Below are 23,281 nucleotides of genomic sequence, written 5' to 3'. Positions count from 1 at the left end.
AAGGGTGTTTAGTATTCGTTAAATTGGTGCCTTTGGTTATTAGAGGCCAAACATTGCCATGTTAACACTTCAGAAGGAGTAAGCTCTGGTAGCACCTCAGAAGCCTCCTTTTGCTGGATCCAAAGCCACCCAGAGAAATGTGTTGGGCTTGGTTATGGAAAAAATAAAAGCCTGCTGAAGCGGTGTCCTTTATTAAACCTGAATTTGTAGCGCGGGATAAAAAATGTCTCTTCATAAGGGATCAGCTTGTAATTATCAATTCTCTGTGATAGTGGTTGATGTAGCTGTTAGGTGGAGCGTGTGCTTGGGAATTCATCTTGGGCATAGGCGCGGGGATTGGTGTTGTGGCAAGCAGCAGCCATTTCCCCGTGGCTCTCCTACAACACTGTCGCAGCAACCCTTACCAGCCTTCATACCTCAGCAGCAAGCCCTCTCACTGAAGGGAGATGACAAATACGATCCTCCCCCCAGGTTATTCATCTCTTCAGAAATATTAATCGCTTGTAAAACTAAGTAATGGAGACAGTGAAAACAGAACAGGGAGGTCAGAAGGGAGCCTGTGATCCCAATGCCTGCACAGCAGGGGGGTCAGCTGAAAGCGCTACCAGATCAAAAGTAATCACACTGTGATGGAAAACATGTGTAAGCACCTTGTGTCCCGAGAACAAACGGCACTGCAGTCATATGTGAAAAGGGACTTCTGTACGTATGTGCCCCAGGAGCCTTGCTCGGACCCTCTCTTACCTGTGCCCCCCTCATTTCTCCTCACTTGCTCTCAGAGCCCATGGGCCTGATCCTGCCCTTGGGTCTCACCCAGGAGCTGGGCTGCAGGGACAAAGGCATTGCTAGTGGCTGTGAGCACGTAGGCCTGTTCTGCACCTCCTGTTGCATGTCTCTAGATGCACCTTGCCAATAATCAGTTGATCAAGTAACACAATCCAACCGCCAAGGTTTACAAATGGTGTGTTTTTGAGTTACAAATAGCAGCGATTGTTTTTAGGTGGTGTTACAAAGTGAGAATAGCAGGCTGCGGTGACAGCACAAAGCCTTCCAGTGCGTGTAGACCAGCCTGATTTCCCATGTATATGGATGAAAAGAGAGCAACTATTTGTATTTTCCCCAATAGGCTCTACCGATGTCTGACATATTACCGCAGGTCTTCCAGCAGAATAACAAAGAAAACAATAGTTTTCCTCTGTGGTCTCATCGACTCTCTCTAAGAGTTCTGGCTTGGTATTAACAAGTAAACAACGTTTGCTTCTCCTAGATTGCCTTATGCTACAGAGACAAAATAAAATTACCGGGAAGAGAAGGTTTTATAAACGAGTTACTGTTGTGTTTTTTTTTCCTTTCTGAAAACAAACTGAACCAAATGCTGCCAACTGAAAGGAACAAGGGGAGAAGTCACTGAAGGAGGAGGTGATTGGATATATATTTATTGCATTTGTAGGAGTGCATTATTGCTGATTCAATGAAATAAGAAAATTGTTTAGGCTTGCCTGAATGAGCATTACTTTATCTAATCAACCTTTTCTAAATTGGTCTTAATGTACTTCTATAAATACATTATTTCCAAACTCCAGGTTGTGTGGGCAGCATCAATTCTGCTCTGCCGTGGCACCAAGATGTGCCCACCCTTTTGTTCTATGCTTGAAAAGCATTACAGTCTTTTCTTCTTCTTCCAGAAGCAGGGTACAAAATTAATTGGGAGGAAAATGCTTTGTGCGTGGCCTGAGAGTGCAGTGGGCTATGCAGCTGCTATTTGGTTGTCTGGAGTCGGATGCCAACTTCTCTGTGGGCAGACCTCTGAGCAGAGGTCTGGGCTGCCACGTGCCTAGGGCTGCTCTCGGTGACCCTCTGGGGACCCATATTGTGTCCCTCAGACCTAAAGGATTCAGCATCGTCATATCTGTGGGGTGAGTCACTCTTCTGGAGGTACAGAAGCCAAACAGCTTTTGCATTTAAACACTGAGAAAACTCTGTGTCTTGGGGCATTACACGCTGCTGCCTGGCTTGATTGTTGGTTGTTGTTGTTTTGTTTTTTTTTCATTTGTTTGTTTTTGTTTTGTTTTTTAATTAAGAGGACCACGCAGTTTCAAAGAGAAAAAACTGGAGATATGCAAGGAGGAAGGAGATGCTAGGAGGCACACCTTGTGCTAGCTTTTATTCAGGGCTCTAACAGCAGCTTGTTTGAGCTGTGGTTTATGGAGAAGAGATCGTAGCTCTTGGAAGATAACTTCCAAACTGCAACCTAGAGGGCTGATTTCACTCCATCCAAACAAGCAAGCTGTGCTGCTGGAGCTCCGTAACCTCAGGCACCGCGAGCTGTGGTGGTATTGATCCGGGTGCAGGCAAGGAAAGAGCCACATCCGAACTTGGAAAGGAGCCCCGTGGGCTGTGCCATGAGAAGCTTGGATTGGAGCTAAGCCCTCCTCTTCGTGCTGGTGCGCAAGGCAATTTCAGGATAAACAAATAAATGAGGGCTTGAGCGCAGGCTGATTGTTCACGCCTTGCTAGCAGAGCATGCAGCTTCTCCTTGCTCCTTCTGGAAATGAAGCTGGGTCTGTTTCCTTAAACCCATTAAGTGGTTGTAATTGTGTCGTTATTAAGCTGAAATGATATATCTAAAGGTCCTCATGCATGGATCATGAAGAAGCTAAGTAGCATTACAGGGCTGGGAAACAGTAAGCCCATGGATTCATACGGAAAAAAAAAAAAAAAAAAAATGTCAGTTTTGTCTTTGATAAGCAGTTAATTTAGCTCAGAATTGGCAGAATTCCCTGTAGTTTGTGTAGGGAATTTCTAGGTTATGCTGCGAACATCGGAGTAATATGTGGTTATGTGAGACAACTGACAAGTGTTCAAGCATGACAGCTATTGGGAAAGCAAATTCCAAAGACAGGTTGAATCTGAATATATTAGAGCGTACGGGCTGCTGTGTGCGCGTATTGTGACAGAACGAAAAGCAGTAGCAGGATTGTTTTAGTTCACCTAATGATGGCAGAGGGTCCCTCTGCTAGCAGCTGAGGTGATGGCACTGGGGATGGGATGCTTCATCTCCCCCAGACCTGTTTTGTATGACCAGTGTTGTGATCATGGGACTGGCATGTCGGTGACATGGGCAGCGGGATCGAGGACACCCTCAGCACGTTTGCCGATGCCACCAAGCTGTGTGGTGCGGCCGACGTGCTGGAGGGAAGGGATGCCATCCTGAGGGACCCCACCTGAGTGCCGCGTTCAGCACCATGGACCTGGTGGAGTGAGTCCAGAGGACCACGAGGATGCTCAGAGGGCTGGAGCACCTCTCCTAGGATGACAGGCTGAGGGAGTTGGGGTTGTTCAGCCTGGAAAAGAGAAGGCTCCAGGGAGACCTTACAGCAGCCTGCCAGTGCCTAAAGGAGGCCTACAGGAAAGCTGGGAGGGACTCTTCTTCAGGGGGGTGCAGTGATAGGGCAAGGAGTAATGGCTTTAAACTAAAACAGAGTAGGTTTTGATTAGATATTAGGAAGAAATGTTCACTCAGAGGCTGGTGAACAACGGCACAGACTGCCCCGAGAAGCTGTGGATGCCCCATCCCTGGAGGTGCTCAAGGCCAGGCTGGATGGGGCTTTGGGCAACCTGGTCTGGGGGGAGATGTCCTGGCCCGTGGCAGAGGGATTGAAACTGCATGATCTTTAAGGTCCCTTCCAACCCAACCCATTCTGTAATTATGTTTCTCTCACCTGAGAAGGGTTTAAGGATCTTTTATTTTTCCTCCTGATGTTAATGTGCAGACAAAGATGTCAGTATGGACAAACGTGCTTGAAATGAAGTCTTCTGGGGGAAAGGAGGACTGCAAACAAGAGGTGAGGTGAGGCATGCAGCTTTTCCTTCAGAGCTATGAGGAAAGCTTTTCGGACTAACGTGTTTTCTTTTGATGATACCAAGGATTTTGGTTTACCCCACTATTAGATAGCCCACTATCTTGAGCTCCCACTATAAGAGCTCAAACGGTTCTATCCTAGGGTGTGCAAGCATTGTATGTGACGTGCAACAGTTAGGGAGCAGCCGGATATGACTGTAGGTCACAAAGTATCTTAGCACACAACAGCTCACACCAATTGGAGAACCGAGCCACGAGAAACCCCGAGTTAACACAAAATTAAATCTGTAACTTAGAAACTGCAGCAGAGGAGCTCATGACTATTCATTTTAGGTGTTAAAATGTCTGCGGGGTTGGGGATTAGAAGGTGAGATGCTTGCAAGGATTGCAAGGTAAGGTCTCTTGGGGGCAAACCTGTGTGTGGGGAAGTAGTAGCTATTACATTTGGGGGCCTCGCAGAAGAGCAGGTTCAAGAAATCTGACAACAAACAGATTGTATTTGATGCCTGCAAAGAGATAGGAGAAGTTTAATGCACTGCCTTCTGCAAAAGTGAAAACGTCATCGTTTATAACCTTTTAAGCAGCAATCTCATTGAAGGGAAATAACAGATAGCAATCTGGTTATTTATTTATTTGACATACTTTAAAAAAGATGAGAGCTAGTTTCTACATTTGTTCATCTTCAGAATGACATACAGCTCTGAGAGTAAGCCACACATAAGTTTCATAGACCGTGGTAGTATATTTTGCCTTTTAAGAGCTATCGGGTAAATCCAGAGACTACCAGATAATATACTCAGCTTGAAAATGATAAGCACAGAGATATGAAAGCCATTCCTTTTCCTGCTGTCGAAATGGGAAGATTAGTGGAAATGTCATGGCTTAGAACTCATGAAGCAATGTTTCCTTAATCAGCCATCACACTAAATTGCCTGAATACAGTATATTTGTATTTATTTCTTTTATATAAGTAGACTATACACATGTGAAGGCGGGCTGAAACAGGCGTTATAAATAGAAATGCATCATGCTCTGTATTATCAGGGTTGTGTACTAATTGTGTTAGGTCTATGATTAGCTACTATGAAATAGGTCAGTGTACAACCTGATAAACGCCACAAAATGCTCCACAGGATGAGCCTACGGGTTAGAAAGAGCCACAGATGGGTTCAGCTTTTCAGAAGCTATGGGCCAAACCCTCGTGTGATTATAAAAATGCAGTACTGCTCGCTGAGGATACCACCCACGTGTCTGGTTACTGCCTGCTTTCGCTCTGCAGCAAGTAGGACATAAAAGTTGGCTTTGCATCAAAAGAGATTTTGGCAATGCGTGAGTAATTTGCAGCTTTCAGGCTCAAGTGGTGACAGCTGGGGGGACATGTCCATAATATTGCCTCTGTCATTCTCAGGAGACGTATGTGTTAGAAAACGCCTGATTTACAAAAACAGAACTTGCCTGAGCATGTACCATACATATAAATGTATGTATATATACACCAAGCATATACCCAGCCTGTGATGCTTTGAATGCCTGCTTAATGCAACATGGTGGTGTGATGTTTGTGGAGGATGTACATTCATACAACCTTTTGGCTCTAGGATGTTTTTGGAGGCTTTTCTCCAGTGATGTCACACAGGTTTAAATTGTTTAAATTAATGAGCTTGCTTTGCTGAAGCAGGTTAGGGAGAGGGAGCTCAAACTGTTCTGCTGGCGGTTTTTGGGGGGCAGGAACTTCTAGCAGCTGGGGACAAATCAACTTTTCCCATTAGAGCTAGGTACAGGAAAGAAAACACGTGCCCTTGGCTCTTCCTGAGATGCGGCTGTCCTTCCACCTTCCCTGCTTATTAAAGAGGGAAAAAATTACTGGAACATAATGCTGCGTACTCATAAAGGTGCGGTGTGAACAGAGAAAGGATGTTCCCTGGTAAAGAGAGCTCACGAGGTAAGGAGATGATGAGGGGCATGAAGTAGAAAAGCACAATAAAACGATGGGATGCCGTAAGATACTTTCCCAGTTAGTCACTTTGTAATGGGAACCCCGTGGGCACAATAAACTTGCCAAAAAGTACTGCGTGCTATTTTGAGGTAAGATTACCTTTTTTTTTTCTTTTTTTTTTTTTTTTTTTTTTTTTTAAATCCAGCACAGACAAAATTCATGTTCTCTGGTCTGGGCTGAGATTTATGGCCGTGCAGGATATTAGTACTTTTCCGATTACAGCACTGTGGCAGTAGGAGACTGAGATGCATGCCTCTTGCTGCTAGCAAGCTGACAGCATGTGCTTATGTCTGCATGTGTATTAGCAAGGGTTATTAATTTCTTTTGGATGCAAAACTAAAATTAGTGTCCCTTGGCTTTTTCCTAACTGAAAATGGCTTTTTAAATATGTAAGAATCAGAAATCATTTTCCTGATACCTGGGCCCTTTCCTGAGCCTATCATTCACATTATCATTTGTCATTAGGCACAGTGGGCAGGAGGTTAATTGTAATTGTGCAGTCACCTGGACTATTGTGTGATTTGAAGCAGAGTTTCTCTGCTGTGTCAGGTCCAACAGTATATTATTTGAATGTGTTAGTGCCAGGCTGATCTTTAAATCTGCCAGAGAACTGAGGAAGAAGTGATTTAAGCATTCGATTTAGTGCTCTCTTCTTGCTGTCCGCTTCAGGCCACTTTACTAGCGATAGCAGAATGTGAGTGGAATTAAAATACAGATGTGTCAGTTTTTTAAAAAATCAAATCAAATCAAAAGTAGCAACCAAGAACATGGAACCCTTCATCTTAGTAACTTAATGCTGTGTATCTTTGTTGACAACTCTATATGTAAATCACTAATTATTCTAAACTATTCAGTTCCCCTCCAGGAAATCCAGACTTCAACATTAAAGGCTGGCTATAACGAATGAAAGCCTTACACCGATTCCCCACAGGTTTTATTAAGCTGCAGAGAAAACCCAAGGTTTTTGCATCATGAATAACTGTGATAGAGGGGTCAGCAATTTACCTACATCAGTGGAGATTACTGGGTTTGGGGCAGTAATTGCAAGCACTTGAAGGCTTTGGTAATGCATGCTTTGTACTTTGCTGAAACGGTGAGGGAAAGAGGGCACGACAGCCTGGTAGGCTGATTTCTCCTTTCAGTGCTTTATACCACAGCTGGACTCTAGGAGTGTGATACACATGCACAACCGATCCAGTATGTCAGTCTTTGAGTTGTTGTTTTATTTTTTTCCACGCAGACTCTTTCCCAGTTTTCCCAGTCTTTCCTTTTCTGGCCTGGCAACTCATTTGCAGACCTACGCTGAGCTGTAGGTTGCTTAGTCTGCATATGTGACAGTGCCTCTTGTGTAGCTGTGGGAGGGCTGCTTCTTGTTCATCGGTGCCCTGGATGGCACCTTGATGGTCCCGTGTGAGCTACAGGTACACTGGATGCAAGGAGAGGGACGTGGTCTCTCCTCTCATCTGCTTTGTGCTGTGCAAACTGCATTTTGGTCTGCATGACCTTTTAGAAGAGAGGGCAGGAAGAAGATGAAGCCTGGTGTAGACATGAGAGCGGTGGGGAGGCAGGCAAGCGTCGTGCATCCCAGAGGAGGTGAAAGCAAGCGTTTGTCTTTCCTGGTCGTACTGCCTGTAGGCAGCACTGTTGGGACCGATTCTATGTGGAGGACCTGTGGTACCTTTAGCATGTGCTGATAGGTAAGATCAGGTTATTAAAACTCCATATAACTTGAGTTATATGTCTACTTCTGTTCTTGAACCCGTCTTTGACACACTCTCGCAGGGATGCAGGAATTATTCAGACTTTCAGAATTCATTTGTTACCTTTATTCACCAGCCAGTTATCATAAATCTCTAAACTCTTATTACTGTCTTAAATGCTATACTCATTTTCTGTTGTTTCATTTATGCTCATTCTTAATGTATTTCATTGTAGCTCAAGTGGTTCTGATCCAGAGCAGGTTCTTTGCAGTGAGGAGACAAGCTGAAGGTTTCTAAATTTGAGACTCCATAAGTAGAGCATCTTCCTGCATTATAGCCTGATGAGACAGCTTCATTGCCTTCTGATCCTTTTGTCAGGCTACAGAAGGGCAGCCCTGGAAAGCAAAATTCCTATTTGGATTTCATTTTAAATCCAATTTCTCAAGAGCAAAGGAGAGCTTTCTTTTATTTTTTCCTCTTCTCTTCTAAAAAAAAAACAAAAACAAACAAACAAAAAAAAAAAACAGCCAAAATATCTTCCTGTGGATGAGCGCACAGTGCTCTTGATGTCTTCTCCAGTGCTGGCCTTTTGCCTTTTCTCCCCTCTATCTTCTATTTATATTATTCTTGGCCACCTTTCTTGAAGGAGCTATTGATTAAAGGATGCAAGCTGCCTCAGATCCTGCATATCAAGCTGCTCTTTTTTTTTTTTTTTTCAAGTTACTCAGTAAGTGAAGAGCATCTATTTCTGCACTGCAGTGCAGCTTTACCCAGATATACCTGGTCTCTCCAGCAATCTTTTTTTTTTTTTTTTTTTTTTTTCCTTTGCCCTCCCATCCTGCTAAATGGACATCCTGTCAAATACTGTTTGCACAGACTGACAGCTATAGAGGTCTTGGAGAAAAAGCCAGATCCGTGCACATACTTTAACAAACAGAATCAAAATGTCAAGACACACGTGAAATATATCACTATGCTTCCCTGTCAGATTTTGCTAATATCACCTGGATAAATTGACAGAGGAACACCTGCAGCAAGTTAACCTATTTTTATTAGTGCTTGTTTCACATATTTATATTTGGTGAGAAATATAAATATTTCTGCTGGGGAGAAGGCTTTCTGTTATTTCATGGCAGGATGGAGTGCCCACTGTTCTTCACGCGGAAAGACTATCAGGGCAGTCAAGTCACTTTCAAATAACACAGCAATTAATAAAGAAAGAAAAAAAATAATTTCACAGTCTGTTGTTAAATTAGCAATTCTTCAGAGTGTTGGGAGATCCTGGCAGAATTAATATGCACTCTGAAGCCTTGGGCAGTCTTGGGCAGCGTATCATTTACCCAGCAGCTGCAAGAGCAAAATGCTGAGGAGGGGTCCTCTGTTGCAAGGGAAATGGTGGAATTATCTATCTAGCAGTCATTCAGCAGCCTATTCGCAAGTAGTCAATAAGAAAAGAAACAGTTGGATTTGGATTGTGTCCCTCATTCTTTCAAGACAGAAGTAGCAGAAGCAGTGGCTAGAAAATGATGTGTTAAGTAACACAGGGGTAAAAAAAAAAAACAAAAAAAAAAGGTAGGGAGCACCATACATTCGAGAAGGGAGAGGAAAGTATACAATAAGAGGGCAATAAATTTCCCTCGTGTTAAAGGGGAATATTTTATAGCAGCTTTTTGCAAATTAAATGCATCTACATAAATAATGTAGCAACACATTTAATTGCAACTATTTATTTTTAAATCTGCCTGGATGACAGGAGAATTTCTGTGCAAAGTAATGAACCCAGTTTTTCTGCCACTTATGCAACTTCTATTTAAAAACCAAAAAAGGGTGAATAGTGTTTCGGCCAAGTGTCAGAGCCTCAGAAGTTTTTAGCTGCTCTCTAGTGCATTTTAAAAAAAAAAAAAAAAAAAAAAAAAAAAAACACCAGAAGTGGGTACCATGTGTGTAATCATGGCTGGGTATTTGGGAGGTCAAGAGATGACAGGGAAAAAAAGTATTACGAGTCCCTGCTTAGGTCAGGAAATCCCCATTTAGTCTCGCAGAGCCAAGCCTACCTCTTCAAATAAAGGAGGCACACTGGGCTCTTTGTTTGCCTTCTACTGGTTGAGCTGTTGGTGTTTGTTTTCAGGCTTTCTTCTCACAAAGGCTAGAAACCTCTTTCCTCTCTTTTTGCACGATGAGACTGATTCTTGGTGCGTGCTCTATGTTTCAGGGCTGCAGAGAGGATGCAGAGCATCCTCCCATGCCACCCTCACCCGCTGGTTATCACAGGATAGGTACCTTCACATACGACGAAGCTTTGAAAAAAGGCTTGGAAAATGACCTGTAGGATGGAAAGCTGTTGGGGCTGGTCTTGTATGGCACATGAAGATGAGTGGGTTGTCATCTTCTCTTGTAAGGTATAGGTATGCCAAGCCTCCAGCATGGCAAATCCAGGGCACAATGGCCTCGTGCCAATGCCAGTTGCTCTCCCTTTTTTTTCCTCTGGTCATCTTCTAGTCTTTTCTGAACAAAATGAATGTGAATGGTTTCTGCAAAGCAGACTCCTTGCTTTTTGCCTAACCAGTCTTTGGAAGGCTGCTTAAGTCAATGCAATGCAAGGGCGCAGGAACACAGCAGAAATTACAAATACAGTGCTGGATTTCCAGGGCAGACAGGATTATGTAGGCACTGCTTATTCTCTGGATATAGCTAGAGAGCCAATTAAGCAACAGTATCCCCTTACAATAGTTTCAGAATGAAATCTCCATAAATCAAGCCTCAGAAGCTCAAAACCGGGCTATGAGAACGACGATCATCGCTGCTGCAAAGTTTGCTTCAGGCTTCTGTTTCAGGGGATGTTGTAGTCTGGTATGGAAAAATGGATTTGTTGAGGACGGGCTTGTGGTGAGGGTACGTGTAGCGAGAGGGAAAGTAACGCTTGCTTTGCTTTACTTCTGCTTCACATCTTAATTTCTGGCACAGCTGCCTATGTCAGACGGTCTTTTTGCAGGAAGACCGTGGGAAGAGGGTTTTGCTGAGGCCGTGGGTAGGGATGCTCTCAGGACATCCCCTTCCCAACAGTCAAATGCTTTTATGTAGACGCTTTTTTCTCTGAAAAGTGCTGTTTGTAGCCTGACAAAGAAAACACCTTCTTGGAGATAAAACTGCCTATTATTTGTCTCAGGGGGTTTGGTGTTTTTCTTTGTGGGCTGGATTCACAGCAGTACAAGCTAGTTCACGGCAAGGATGGTCCAACTTCAGCATCCAAAAGCCATCAGGCAGCCCACCCAAATGGTGTTGTGACTGGCTGCAAAACCAGGACATTTGAAGCATCAAGTCATATTGATTTATCTTGGTTATGAGCAGTTTTTCCTCCAGAAATAGGGGAGCTCTTAGTGAACTAAGCAATTCTCTTGCTGCTGCAGGATTGGAGCTCAAAGAAATGCTTAGAAGGTTGGCATGTCACAAGTTGGCGATGCCCCGCCGCCCTTCATTGAGCTTGCTCCTAAGGATGGGCTATTCGGTGGAGTTATTTGGCGAGGCAGATGAACTGTGAAGTTCTGCAGTGCTCACCTGACCCAGAGGAGCAGTTGAGTCAACTTAACAAATGACTGCAGTATTTTGGTGTTGTCTTAATTAAACTGGAGTCACAAAGTGCTGTATTTGAATGTGAAGGGAAAGCTGCTTGATGTTTCCATTCTGACTTTGTTGCGTGTGTGTGGAAAGAAGTGTTTTGCTCAGCTCTCCTGGTTAAGTTCCTCTGGGTGTTAATACTTGCCACGTCCTCCTTGCACCCCCCTTTGATTTGTCACAGCCCAACCAAACCACCGCACGGTGCGCCTATCTGGGAGGAATTTAGCTTGCTGCCACCTGCATCTCTTTAACTCCGTTCATCGTTCTCTAATCCAAAAACCCACCAACTTCTGAGGAAGGAAGCACGGCGGAAGGGAAGCATTCCCCAGCAGAGAATCACGTTTCCTTCTGCGCGACTCGGCCTCCCGCCCCTCTGACAGCACTGCCCACATGCCACAGGATTGCCCAGCATCGCCTGAATCTTAGATTTGCAAATACACTTCCCAGGAGTCATTTTTATGTGCATGAACCCATTTAGCACACTTAGTCCCGGCAATTCTGAATAAATCCTTCCTATCTTTTGTCAGAAGGACTGTAAAAGATCCATCTACGTCGCCCTCTGACGGAATTTGAATAGATGTGTCTGGAGTGACATATGCTCAGCCGTAAATTACAGAGAAACAATTTTAAAATAAATTGTCTACAGCCAGTCCTACCATATCTACCTCCCAAGACAGATGATCATAAAGCTAGAAGCAAACAAGCCCTTAAACATTTGAGGCAGGCTTTGAGAGGATGCTTTCGCTGAGGTGTTGGCAGCACCTGACAATCTATGGCAATGCTTGGTTTGGACCAAAGTGTTAAAAGAGGGCGATGAAAGAAATGCTGATTTTTATACCACCTGAAAATCTTGTCCATACAAATGAATCTGTACAAGGTGGAGTCAACCAGAAGGAAATACTTCTAGCATTTTAGTTCTCCTTGCTGCCAGTGTGTGTACAGCCTATTGGTTGAGGCTAAAACCTTGAAATGTTGGTAGAGTAAACACACATGACATAAATCATCAAAATAAATCCTCCCAAATGTCATATTTCTTAACCATAATTGGTTGCAATTGTCCTAACCACAGCATAATTAGAGAATCTTTCTTCCTCTGGCCAGGCTCCAGATCTGCATGGCCAACTGAATTAGAAGACTGAAAACCTCTTTGCAGTATTGTGCCAGCAACCGTGTGGCTTGGAAGAACCCTGTTTTCCAGGAGATGTTACTGACTGGTCTTTGCATCGGTGTCTGTAATATGCGTACACGTGCGCACGGGGAGATTTGGGCTGGATCATTTTCAAGTTTGATCCTGTCCCCCCATCGCCATCAGGGATGATGCTTGTTATTGCTATTCAGTCAGCACTGCTACTGAACTCTGGGGAGTTCTGCAGCTTGTCCATCAACCTGCCCCTTGCTCAGCACACAGCGCAGTCTGGATGTTTAAGCTACCACTCACGTAACAAAGGACACACCAGGCTTAGTGTTTTGGTGCAGGAGCCCCCCAAACAGCGTCGGGTGCCTCTTGGATTACTCGCGGAGCTAGGCGTCTCGAGTTATGTTTACAAGCGTGCAGGAACAAATCTGCCTGCCTTCCTCTGTATCTTAAACTGTATTTTTCCCCTAGGTGCAGCATTGTAAATCATCACTTCCTCTGTTTAAGGCAGTAAAATGATTTCAGTTTGTCTTCATTAAAAAGGAGAGACAGTAATTTAAGCATAATTTAAGCGCATCTTAGTCTCACACCTCAGAGAACAAAGAAAAGATGCATGGATTTTTATAGATGTGGAGATTTATGGAGATGGATATTTTTATAGCTATCAGAGAGGCTGCAGTGAGAGGATGTGGACTGCCTTTTCTTGCTATAAGCTAGCTAGTTGGAGCTCGGTGAGTCTGTCCTGGGTTGCATTTTGTAACCAAACAGGTGTGAGAACTGCAGATGCAATCTAGGCTGCCCAGGGGGCACTGCCACAGCTAAGGGCAGGAGCACAGCACCAATGGAGCAGTGGCTCAGGGCTTTCTCCTGGGCATGGCAGCACCCAAGGTGAGCCAGCTGGCAGCACCAGCCCAGGGGCCACGGAGATGGAGTCACACAAGGAAACAAGTGGTAACTGCAAATGTTAGAGGGGCTGTGCCTTTAAACATTATGTGCAGTCGTCTGGACCTGATGTTGCAGTCACACACTTCCAGCTCTACCAAAAATGTAATCGGAGGACAGAAGTGATGTAAAAGGTATCACATATAGACTCAGCTTCTGACAGTTAAAAAGCCCTCGTGCATACGGATGGCTTGCAAGAACATGCAGTTGCTGTCTAAAGAAAGACAAACGTAGTTTCTTCTTACTTTGGGGCAAAACCCAAACGATTGCGCTGTTTTTGCACGTATCCCAGAATAAATCTCCTTTCCTGCTCCTCCATTACGCTGCTGAGAGTTTAGGCTCGACTCAGGTTTTGCCTCTCTGATCACTTCCAAATCTTCTTTGCAGCAAAGTCAGAACATGCAGAAATACGGCCCATTACAGCCTTAATGTAATCACAAGCAGTTTCAAATGTATTGTGTTCAAGTTAACTTTATGGCTTGCAAATGCAGCTGACTTGGGAGTTTGATGGATTTTTCAGAGCGGAGCCACGTGAGGAAGTTTTACACCATTTAGAAGAAACGCATTAATGTTGTTAGTGGCAGTTAATTCTTTGCTTTCCAGCAACTACGCTCATGTCATAAATTGCTATGTGACAATTTAGCGAGTCACGTGGCACAAAAAGTGATATTTCAAGGGGAAGAAGCGAAAGTACTAATTGATTTATGTTCTAGTTTTCAAGGTTGTTTTGCTGTTCAGAGCTGGAGTTCGTTCCAATGCAGAGTGGAGGTAACGCAGCCTCAGAATAGACTTGGACAAAACAGCATCAGAAGGCACTATATTTTCCTAGGAAAAATAACAAAATAAGTTTTTATCCCGCTGGAGGTGCAGGCTTTGCTTCAAGGTAAGGTCCCGAGACTTCCTTCAAGGTGCTAAGCCATTTGATGTCCCATTTATTCAGCAGGCTCCAGGAACCTGTTTCAAAGGACTTCTAGCAAGTCTTGTGCTGCGGTGGTGGAGCTGCCAAAGGATGCTGGCAAGCCTGCAGGATTCAGGCAAACTGGCAGCTCTGAGTTAGAGTGTTTTATTTGTGGGTATTTATTTAATTCCCTTCAAATCCCTAAGGCGTGCTGCAGGAAGCGACATAGCGCTATTGCAGACGGAGAGACCAACCCTAAAGGAGATATAATCTCCTTAATAAAGGAGATATAATCAGGGCATTTTACACATTTTCTATAGCTTTATAGCTTTGGCAGCAATTTTGGTGTCAGCCTGAGGTTCAAGGAGAGCTGTTAGGAAGGGCAGGATTAGCACTTGGGAGCCTGCTTGTAAATTCTGCAGGAAAAGGCTCGATTGGCGGCTCTTTCTTTTTTCCCCCCTGTGTAATTCCTGAATACTTTCAGGAGAGTGCAGAGATCATCTGTTTATATTCGCCGGGAAACATGAAGACAGTCTGCTGTGTTTTTGTTTTGTTTTGTCTCGTAAGTAAAAGAGCATGTCAGGAGCACAGGCTGAGGCTCGGAGCCACTCAGCAGTTTAATTGATTCCACATTGTAAGGAACGTACCTCGCTAAACCCTTTTTCTTCAGGTTTTGGACACATCTAAGAGGCAGCAGGCCCCTCTTCTCGGTGCCGACGCTTCAAGGCATGGCAGCTCCAGAGACGAGAGCAGGGCTTGGTTTATTTGTAGCTTGTTTTTGCTCAAATCCTTCAACTCTCAAGGCATATTCCCTGCGCTGGAGTGATGTGCTAATGAAGGCAGAGTTGATGAGCTACAGAGCCGCTCTCCTTTCTGCTGAACACACATAACACGTCCTCCTGGCATTTCAGGCCTGGATTGCAGAGCTCGGTTTTATCTGTGGGGCAGTTTTCTGTGTGTTCATGCTGGGGTCACTTCTAAGAGCTGTGGTAATTTAAGCCCTGCTCCACTTCATGTACATGCGGGGATGGTCCCAGCCCAAGGAAGTTTGCAGTTTGAAAAGGCAAATCTGTCTAAAGCATGGGAGGAGGAAACTGGAGGAGTTTGAGGTTTGCTCCTGGGCAAGAGGTAGTTTGGGAAGGAAACTGAGGTTTTAGATAACGTGTGCTCTGTTTATACTAGACGTTCTTATCCTCATTAGTTTTTCTTAGATTTCATTCTTTAGCTTTATGGATTAGTGGCACTGCTTTATGAGTTATATTGGTGGTTTCTGATTACCTTGGAGACTAATTTGGTACTCTGCAAGGGAGAAAGGGGTAAGTCCTATGTGAGTTTTATTTTCTGGGATATACGAAAGGTCACTTTGCTGATCTGAAGCATTTAAGTACTGCAAGCTTATCCTTCCAGAATTACAGGAGTGCAAAGGGAGTAATAGGTTGGACCTTTCTCATCTCTCCTGGGATTTCAGGGCTTTATGGGGTTGTTTCTTAGCTTTTTTCTCTGCAGGGAACAAGGCCTAAGTTCAGTGTAATACTAATTTGATGTTGTGATAGCTGAGAGCTCCTTGCATTGAAGGTGATGCTTCTTATGGATGTGGCCACGTATGTGTTAAGTTCCTGGGTGCACAGAGATGCTCAGAGGTGGTGTCCTTGCTTCCAGTGCTTGCTGGGTGCCACCACCTAGGGCCAGTGTGCCCCAAAGGTGTAGGGCAGCTGGAGAGGAAGAAAGCCCTGCACGTTGCTTGTAGCCTTCAGCTGCAGCTCAGGGATGATTACAGAGCTGCAGCTGCAAATCATTTGATGTTAAGGCTTGCAGAAGATAATCTCTGCTAAGTAGTACCAGCTGTTTGATGTTACTGGCTGCTTCTGCCTACTTTTTTCCACTCACAGGTATTTGCAGTCTCTAGTACTGATGGAGCACACAAAAGTTAAGCGTCTTGTTTGAAGAGGGCAGCTTGTCTTGTCAGAGTCCCAGTGATTCCTCCCCTGTCCACACACACTATAAGACCCAGTTTCTGCCAGTTTGAGGAATCAGCTCGTGCCATTGCTGTCCCAAGAAGCTCCTGCTGCTGTCCTTGTCTGTAGTGATCTCTTGCTGGCTTGTCCCGAAGTGTACCAGAGGCTGCAAGTTTTTGTGGTTGCTACTAAAAATAAAAAGTGAAATAAATTTGCTGATAACGGATGCGCTACTAACAGAAACACGTCCCACCTAACACCAGCAGGTTGTTTATGGCATGTTTGCTGCATCTAAAAATATTTTTTTTTCCAGCAACAAGTTTCATTTAGGGACTATCTTCACACATTGGCGGCTGTTAATCAGTTAAGGAGTTATCAGTTTTAATATTAGAAAGAAAGAAGCAGATGTCATTAACAACCTGAAATTATTTCATTTCTTGTCAGCTGACTTCCAGCAGATTATGGGGAAATTTAGGCTTGGCTTGTTTCTCCTCCTTTTCCCAACCCCTTGAGAAGAGAGAAACGCTCTTAAATGAATGGCCATACTGTGCTAGTTCTGTGTATCCTTTGAAGAACCATTGAATTAGAAATCCTGAGATAAAAATATAAGACTAAAATAAGATTTAATTAGAAATTAAACCCCAGACACCTATGTAACTTTAAATAAAATCATGTATACTTAATGAGGAGACTTTAAGGTTGACTGTCAGAAGTGGGATGATAACCGATCAAAACCCAAGGTATGTGCATGGAAGGCACCGGCTGTTGGTGTCCCGAAATCCAGGCTGTTTTACTCCAAATCCAGTTTACAAAATATCTGACCCATGGGAGCCTTCAGATTCCATAAAATCACAGAATCACAGAATAGCCAGGGTTGGAAAGGACCCACCAGGATCATAGAATCATAGAATATCCTGAGTTGGAAGGGACCCTTAAGGATCATCAAGTCCAACTCTTGACACCGCACAGGTCTACCCAAAAGTTCAGACCATGTGACTAAGTGCACAGTCCAATCTCTTCTTAAATTCAGACAGGCTCGGTGCAGTGACAACTTCCCTGGGGAGCCTGTTCCAGTGTGCAACCACCCTCTCTGTGAAGAACCCCCTCCTGATGTCACCGAGTCCAACTCCTGGCTCCACAAAGGACCATCCAAAAATCAAACCACATGTCTAAGAGCATTGTCCAAAAGCTTCTTGAGCTCTGGCAGGCTCGGTGCTGTGACCACTTCCCTGGGGAGCATGTCCCAGGGCCCAACCACCCTCTGGGTGCAAACCTTTCCCTTTCACCCAGCCTGACCCTCCCCTGTCCCAGCTCCATGCCGTCACCAAGGCCACCATGAGGTCTCCCTTCAGTCTTCTCGAGGCTGAACTGGTGTAGTTCAGCTTCATTCCACATCCCTCATGAAAACATGGGTTACTGGTGTTGTAAATCAGTTGGCGTGTACTTCTTCACAAAAACAAAGCATTCCCTGCAAGCTGAGCTACGTATCACACCACCATTAACAAGCTGCACTGTGTTGAAAAGCTGTTGAGGAGAACTGACTTGCTCTGCGGGTGCTGCTTTGCACACAATAGAAGCACAGGAAACTTGTGCCATAATGATTTAATGATTTTCTGTCCGTCATGATGGGACATAACGAGATAAATTCAAGTCCTTTTTTGAAGGCTAATTACATCGAGTACACACTAGACGCGGGCTGCCCTCGTTATGTTTTGCATGTTTTTGTGCTTTCATTTCCCCGCGTCTATTGTCTGTGTGTGCAAGTGAGTTTTGATTTGGCTTTGATTTACAAATCGCAGGCCAAAGAGGGGCTGTTTGGTGCTCTCCCCTCCCAGAAGATTCTCCAGAGAGTACAGAACAATTCCTGCTGTGTAGGTAGGGCAGCATCTGAAGGTAGCCATGAAGCTAATGCATCATTGAACTCATGTGAGAAACTAAGGAATGTACCATAAAACACGAGGGCGGCTTGCAGCAAGTCCTTTAACAATCATCAATGGCTGGCTGCTGAGCCATTTTGGAGATTTGTTTATTAAAACCTTTGGATTCACCTATTTCCCTTACGTTTTCTCTGCGTGTCTTGTGGGTAGAGAAGGAGACTGGGGAGCGGTGCAGGAGGGTGGGCTGTAAAAATCTGCACTTTCTGGGGAAGATGAACTCTCCTCATGTCTTCTGGCTGCATTTTAACACGTGGCCTTGCTGTGGCTGCCTGGGGCGTTGTTAGTGGGACAGTACTGATTTGTTTGCTGTGAACACTTTTCCTTTGGCACAAGGCAAATCTGAATGCAGATGGAAAGACTGATTTCCAGGGAACTTCTGTATATCTGAATAGCCAGCTGTGGATATATCCATGCCTTGTTTTTCCTCCCGGTAGCTGCGGGTTTGTAATTAGGCATCTGACTGCATGATTACAGGTCCGTTTGGCTTTTTTCTAAAGCCAAGGTGAATAAATGCAAGCCTGTGACTGTCACCACTTGTAGCTGTGTGCACACACCGGTGAATAAGTGCAGTGATCTTCGCTTAGGTGAAAGAGTGCTTGTTCTGAGAGGCTGGAAAAAAAGATATTACTGCATTCAGTTCAAATTATCAAAATAAATAATAATAAAAAAATCCTAAGCTACCCTTAGCCAATATATTGCTTTTGTAAGAACATGAATATCTCTCGTATAAACTCTTTGAACCTCATCATGCATATATATTGGAGCTGAAAGGAATATCTTGAACAGCGGGCATGCTTCCCAGGCTGTACCCAGAGCAATGTGTCTTATATAAAGTACTTTAAAATTCATCTCAGGTTTTCAGGGGAAAAAACCCTAGGGAAGTAGCCTTATCACAATGTCTTAAAACTGTCAATCTCAAGATTCCATTAACCACTGTATTGTTATTTGTTTGCTGAGACATTGATTTCTGGGTATAGAACATCTTAAACAAAAACCACGGGATGTATTTTACCTGTTTTTCTAAGCCTGAATGAAAAAAAAAAAAAAAAAAAAACACCCAAACACAATAATGTTTTCTAAAGCAGAGCCAAAAGATGTTACCTCTCATGCACTTAACAGAGGAAGTAAATATCCAGCAAAGGCAGATGCTAGGGGAGAGGCAGTCAACATATTCTCATTCTTTTTTCATGCGGATATTTAAGCATACCTTGTTTATTAGTGGGGTAGACTTGTTTTAAAATATTCAAACCAAATAGTTCGCAATTGTTTGTCTGTTTTCTTTCTAGCTGAAGCCATGTTTTTAAAAGGAAATGTGAAGAGACTGATTTTTATGACGGGAGAGCTTAGCCTGTGGTTCTTCTTTTCACAGTATGCAGACCTGGGTTCTTCAAAGCTTCACCCCACAGTCCATCCTGCAGCAAATGTCCCCCTCACAGCTACACGCTTGATGAAGCATCCACATCTTGCCTGTGTGAAGAGCACTATTTTAGGAGGGAATCAGACCCACCTACAATGGCCTGTACAAGTAAGCATGTGCTTAGAGGGTTGTTTTTAATCCTTTTGAGCTGTTCCTTTTACTGTGACTAGACATTATGATCTTAATGTGCTTTTACAGGCTCTGGGCTTCAGTTGGAGTTAGTCTGGCACACTTGTAACGTCACTGGCTTTGTCCACCATACCCCCAGTTACAAGAACAGACTCAGGCCTTTTGCTTTGAAAGCTGGCGTTAAACCCAGGAAGCATTTAAGTAACAAGCGGATGATGCTCCATCTCTCACAGTCTGCTCTACCATCACACCGGGGGCATTCCCAGGCAGCAGCACTTTGCTCAGACCTGTGCATCAGTGCATGCATGGCTACCGGTGTCCCACACGTGCGTGGAAGAAACTACGGTAGTGCTTGCCTACTGTAGCTGTAGATAGGGTAGATATGGTCCTGCTTAGCATCGTCTCGTAGCTCATTTTCAGTAGACGAGCAGGGAGAGAGCCTTACCTTTCCAAGCTGCCTGGAGGAGGTTATTCTTCATGGTGGCCTCAAAGCTTCGCAGGGTAAATGCTTCTCCAAAGCTGCAGCAAAAATATAGAGCTTCTCCCCTGGTGTAGGGGATGGGGGATATAAAAAACAAGCTGGAGGATTGGGAGTTGAAGGTAGAACTGGAACCACTAGCATTGCCCTTTTCCTGCCATCTGTGAGCTATCCTCTCGACTGTACTTGAAGGCTGGTTGTTCTGTTTGCTTTATATTTCAAATACTCAGAGCTTCAGTTTGTAGACCCCCAGCTAGTCCCGCTGAGTGTATTCCCAATGAATACAGCTGTCCTTCCTAGCTACCCAGGTTTGCACTTCAGAAAAGGGAAAGAAAAAGTCTTTTCCTGCTGGAGAGTCACTTTGCAGAGGAGCCTGCCCTGAGCAGGTCTCTGCTCCCCTGGAAGGGGCTCTTGGCACAGAAGACATAGGATAGCTTGGGCCCTTGAACTCAGGGCTTACTCTTCGTCAGCCAAAGGAACTTGAAGCATGTGGCTGGTGAAGGTGTGCTGCAGGGAAGGAGAAGGCAGTGCGGCAGTAGCTAGTGCTGAGTGATCAAAGCAGTATTGGTGGGGGGCGAGTCATGCAAGCACTCCTCAGCTTATTAAGTACATGTACCAGGATCTCACAGAGTGGTGACTGGGATGGGCTACTGCATGAAAAACTGTGACAACAGGGCTTCCTGATGTCTGTTTTGCCTCATGGCAAGACTTTAAAGCACATAGATAAATGAAAAAGATGTCTAGTCAGTGCGGGTATTGAGAAATGGGAAGGGAGGGGAATTCTGGAAAACCACCCCAAATCAGCTTTTTTGCCTAGGCAGAACCAAAGCCAGGGGTTATGCCGAACCGTCCTGCTGGTGAGTTAGCACCGAGGAGAAGCTGCCACCCCTGAGGAAGAGGTTTATGCTTACTTGCCTGTGACCTGAGCATAGGGTGGGATTTTCAGAGGGGTACAGCCATGCTTGATGTCGAGTACATAATAAAACACCGAGGAATAAGAGTGCCCTTTTCCCACATGTTCCTGGCACAGTCTGAGTAAAGGCTGTAAATTATGATGCCACAAATATTGTGAGGTTGATTTTTTGTGATGTTGTTGTTTGCTTGGTTTTTGTTTTATTTTTTTTTAAGTTTTTGTTTGGGGGTCTTAATGTCTGATTTTTATTTGTTTTGAAAGCTTACTGTAAGCTTGTTTAAAGACCAGGCATGGTGTGTGAAGCTGTATTAGGACGTGGCATGGCAGGACACCAAGTGTTTCTGAGGCAGATGAAAGGTTTAATGCTGACCCAGGCACTGCTCTGCTTTTGTCCCCCACTGTTTCAGAGCATGCTGGTATGTCACATACAGAGCAAGCTGGTACAGCAGTTTAGGATATTGAAGCATCTCTGCTGGTGTTCCTGCTTACTACCCCGAAAGCAAGGTGGATCATTTGAGCCCTCTCCATGCGTTTCAGTGCGAAGTCACTCTCACTTGTCTTAAACATCTTTGTCCTCATTCAGCTGTATTTCTGCTGCAGGTGGTGAGGAGAGCCTGTGTGTTACCCCATTTCAGCTGCAGGCACAGTGCATTTCAGCAGGGACAGTGAATAGTAGGTAGCAACACTAACATTTTAAACCCAACACGACAGGAGTTGCAAGGGAACATCCTGTCATGAACTGAAACACAAGCAAGACACGCTTGAGTCATGACTGGTAGGAAAATACTGCAAGTTTTGTGAATGTTTTCATTATTTATTACACCAGAAGTTAATAATATTCATAAGATTTCCCTCTACTTGAACTCTAGTTAATCTTATAGAACACATCGGTGTTTGTTCTTGGCTCTATACCTGCAAAGTCTCTGTGCAGTTGGTGCAACAATAAAATCACAATTTCCTAATTTCAAGAGAATGCTTATCAGTCCCAAGCTGCAATGGTCTCACCACCAACACCAGCATTGCTAAATAAAACTGCTAAACCACTGTCAACTGCACAGATGAGCGCAGTGGGAGAAAAAGACAGATATATTTTTATTTAATTTTTCCTAGTTCCCTAAGCATGTTTTATAAGTAATGCTTGGCAGTTTCTAAATTAATAGTGCTGTAATGCAGTCCAAATAAACTATTGCCATCAGACAAAAAATGTTTGGTCCTGTCAGGCATTTGAGAATTCTCTTAGTGTTGTTATGCATCTCCCAGGAAAAAATTGAGAACATTATGAAAACATCAAAGTTACACCTTTTTCCCCCCTCTCATCTCTGATGAATAATCCTGTGCAGTTCAGAGCATCCAGGGGACATATGAGTAAAAGGGAACGGCACAAAGAGCATAGAGGGAATAGGACAAGGTGGGACACACTGACGTTTTTGTAGTGTTTGGTATAATATTCTCTTCTCAAAGGTTACGATTAACTTCAGTGTTTGTGTGTGCAAATATATATTAGTATCTCAGGGGAACTTTCTCAGGTGTTTTTTTTTACACATGCATGTCAGCCAACAACAGGTTTGTTGTCCATCAGGAAAAACACCAGTATCTTTATCTTCAGAAATGATTTGCTTTTGGTCAATGGATCGTGCTGCAGAAATGTTGAATCTGCCTTCTTAGGCCATAAAATAGCAAAATTATAAAAAAAAAAAAAAAAAAAAAAGAACTAATATATTCGTCCTTGACAAAGGGAGGTTTGGCAATGAAAACAGACCTTCTTAGCAGATGTAGGGCCCCTCCTCTTCGGGAGCTAAAACACCATTTTCTTCTCCCAGCTGTGATTTTTCAAAGTTTTAGCCATATGCGGTTTCAGGATTCTTCAAGGAGGTCTTGTTAGATATCTGCAGACTGCTAAAGACCTTTCTCAGAGCCCCTTTGAGAATGCTAATTTTATAGGTTACGAAGTCCCGCTAGCTTCAAAGCATTTTCACTGAAGTTGATGTTTTTAAACCTTCAAGAAGAGCAGCTGTACAAAGCAAGTAAAAACCTCTGGTGACTTTGCAAAAGTAATAATTTATCCTCTGTTAAAGACACGTTGTCCAATAAGTGTTTTTTTGTGCCTGAGCTCTTTATTTTTCTCTTAGAGTACTGGTAGCAGTAAAAGTGCATTCATCCAGTGGAAGAAAAAAACGGGCAATTTAACCAGTAAAAAAAAAAAAAAAAAAAACCCTGAGTGCAACGTATATAACTCCACACAGCTCGCATGATGAATTTCGTAGTTTCCATTATATCAGTGTGAGTATGACAGGACAGAAAATA

The 23,281-nt window shown here is 43.9% G+C and overlaps 1 protein-coding gene across 16 annotated transcripts in view; it reads left to right on the top strand.

Annotated features, from left to right (window-relative positions):
* The window catches only part of EPHA5 (EPH receptor A5), a 197,802-nt gene that overhangs the window by 84,503 nt on the left and 90,018 nt on the right, over positions 1–23,281 (top strand). For 12 of the 16 annotated variants that reach the window (XM_035324096.1, XM_035324095.1, XM_035324102.1 and 9 more), the window contains exon 4: positions 19,410–19,565. The exons of the other annotated variants lie outside the window; for them this stretch is intronic. In XM_035324096.1, the coding sequence (XP_035179987.1) occupies positions 19,410–19,565 (156 nt within the window). The remainder of the gene's footprint in view (positions 1–19,409; positions 19,566–23,281) is intronic. 16 annotated transcript variants of the gene reach the window in all.

Source organism: Oxyura jamaicensis, chromosome 4, assembly GCF_011077185.1.
Source record: "Oxyura jamaicensis isolate SHBP4307 breed ruddy duck chromosome 4, BPBGC_Ojam_1.0, whole genome shotgun sequence".
Taxonomy (NCBI): Eukaryota; Metazoa; Chordata; class Aves; order Anseriformes; family Anatidae; genus Oxyura; species Oxyura jamaicensis.
The sequence above is the reverse complement of the archived record's forward strand: the minus strand, read 5'-3'. Positions and strand labels throughout refer to the sequence as shown.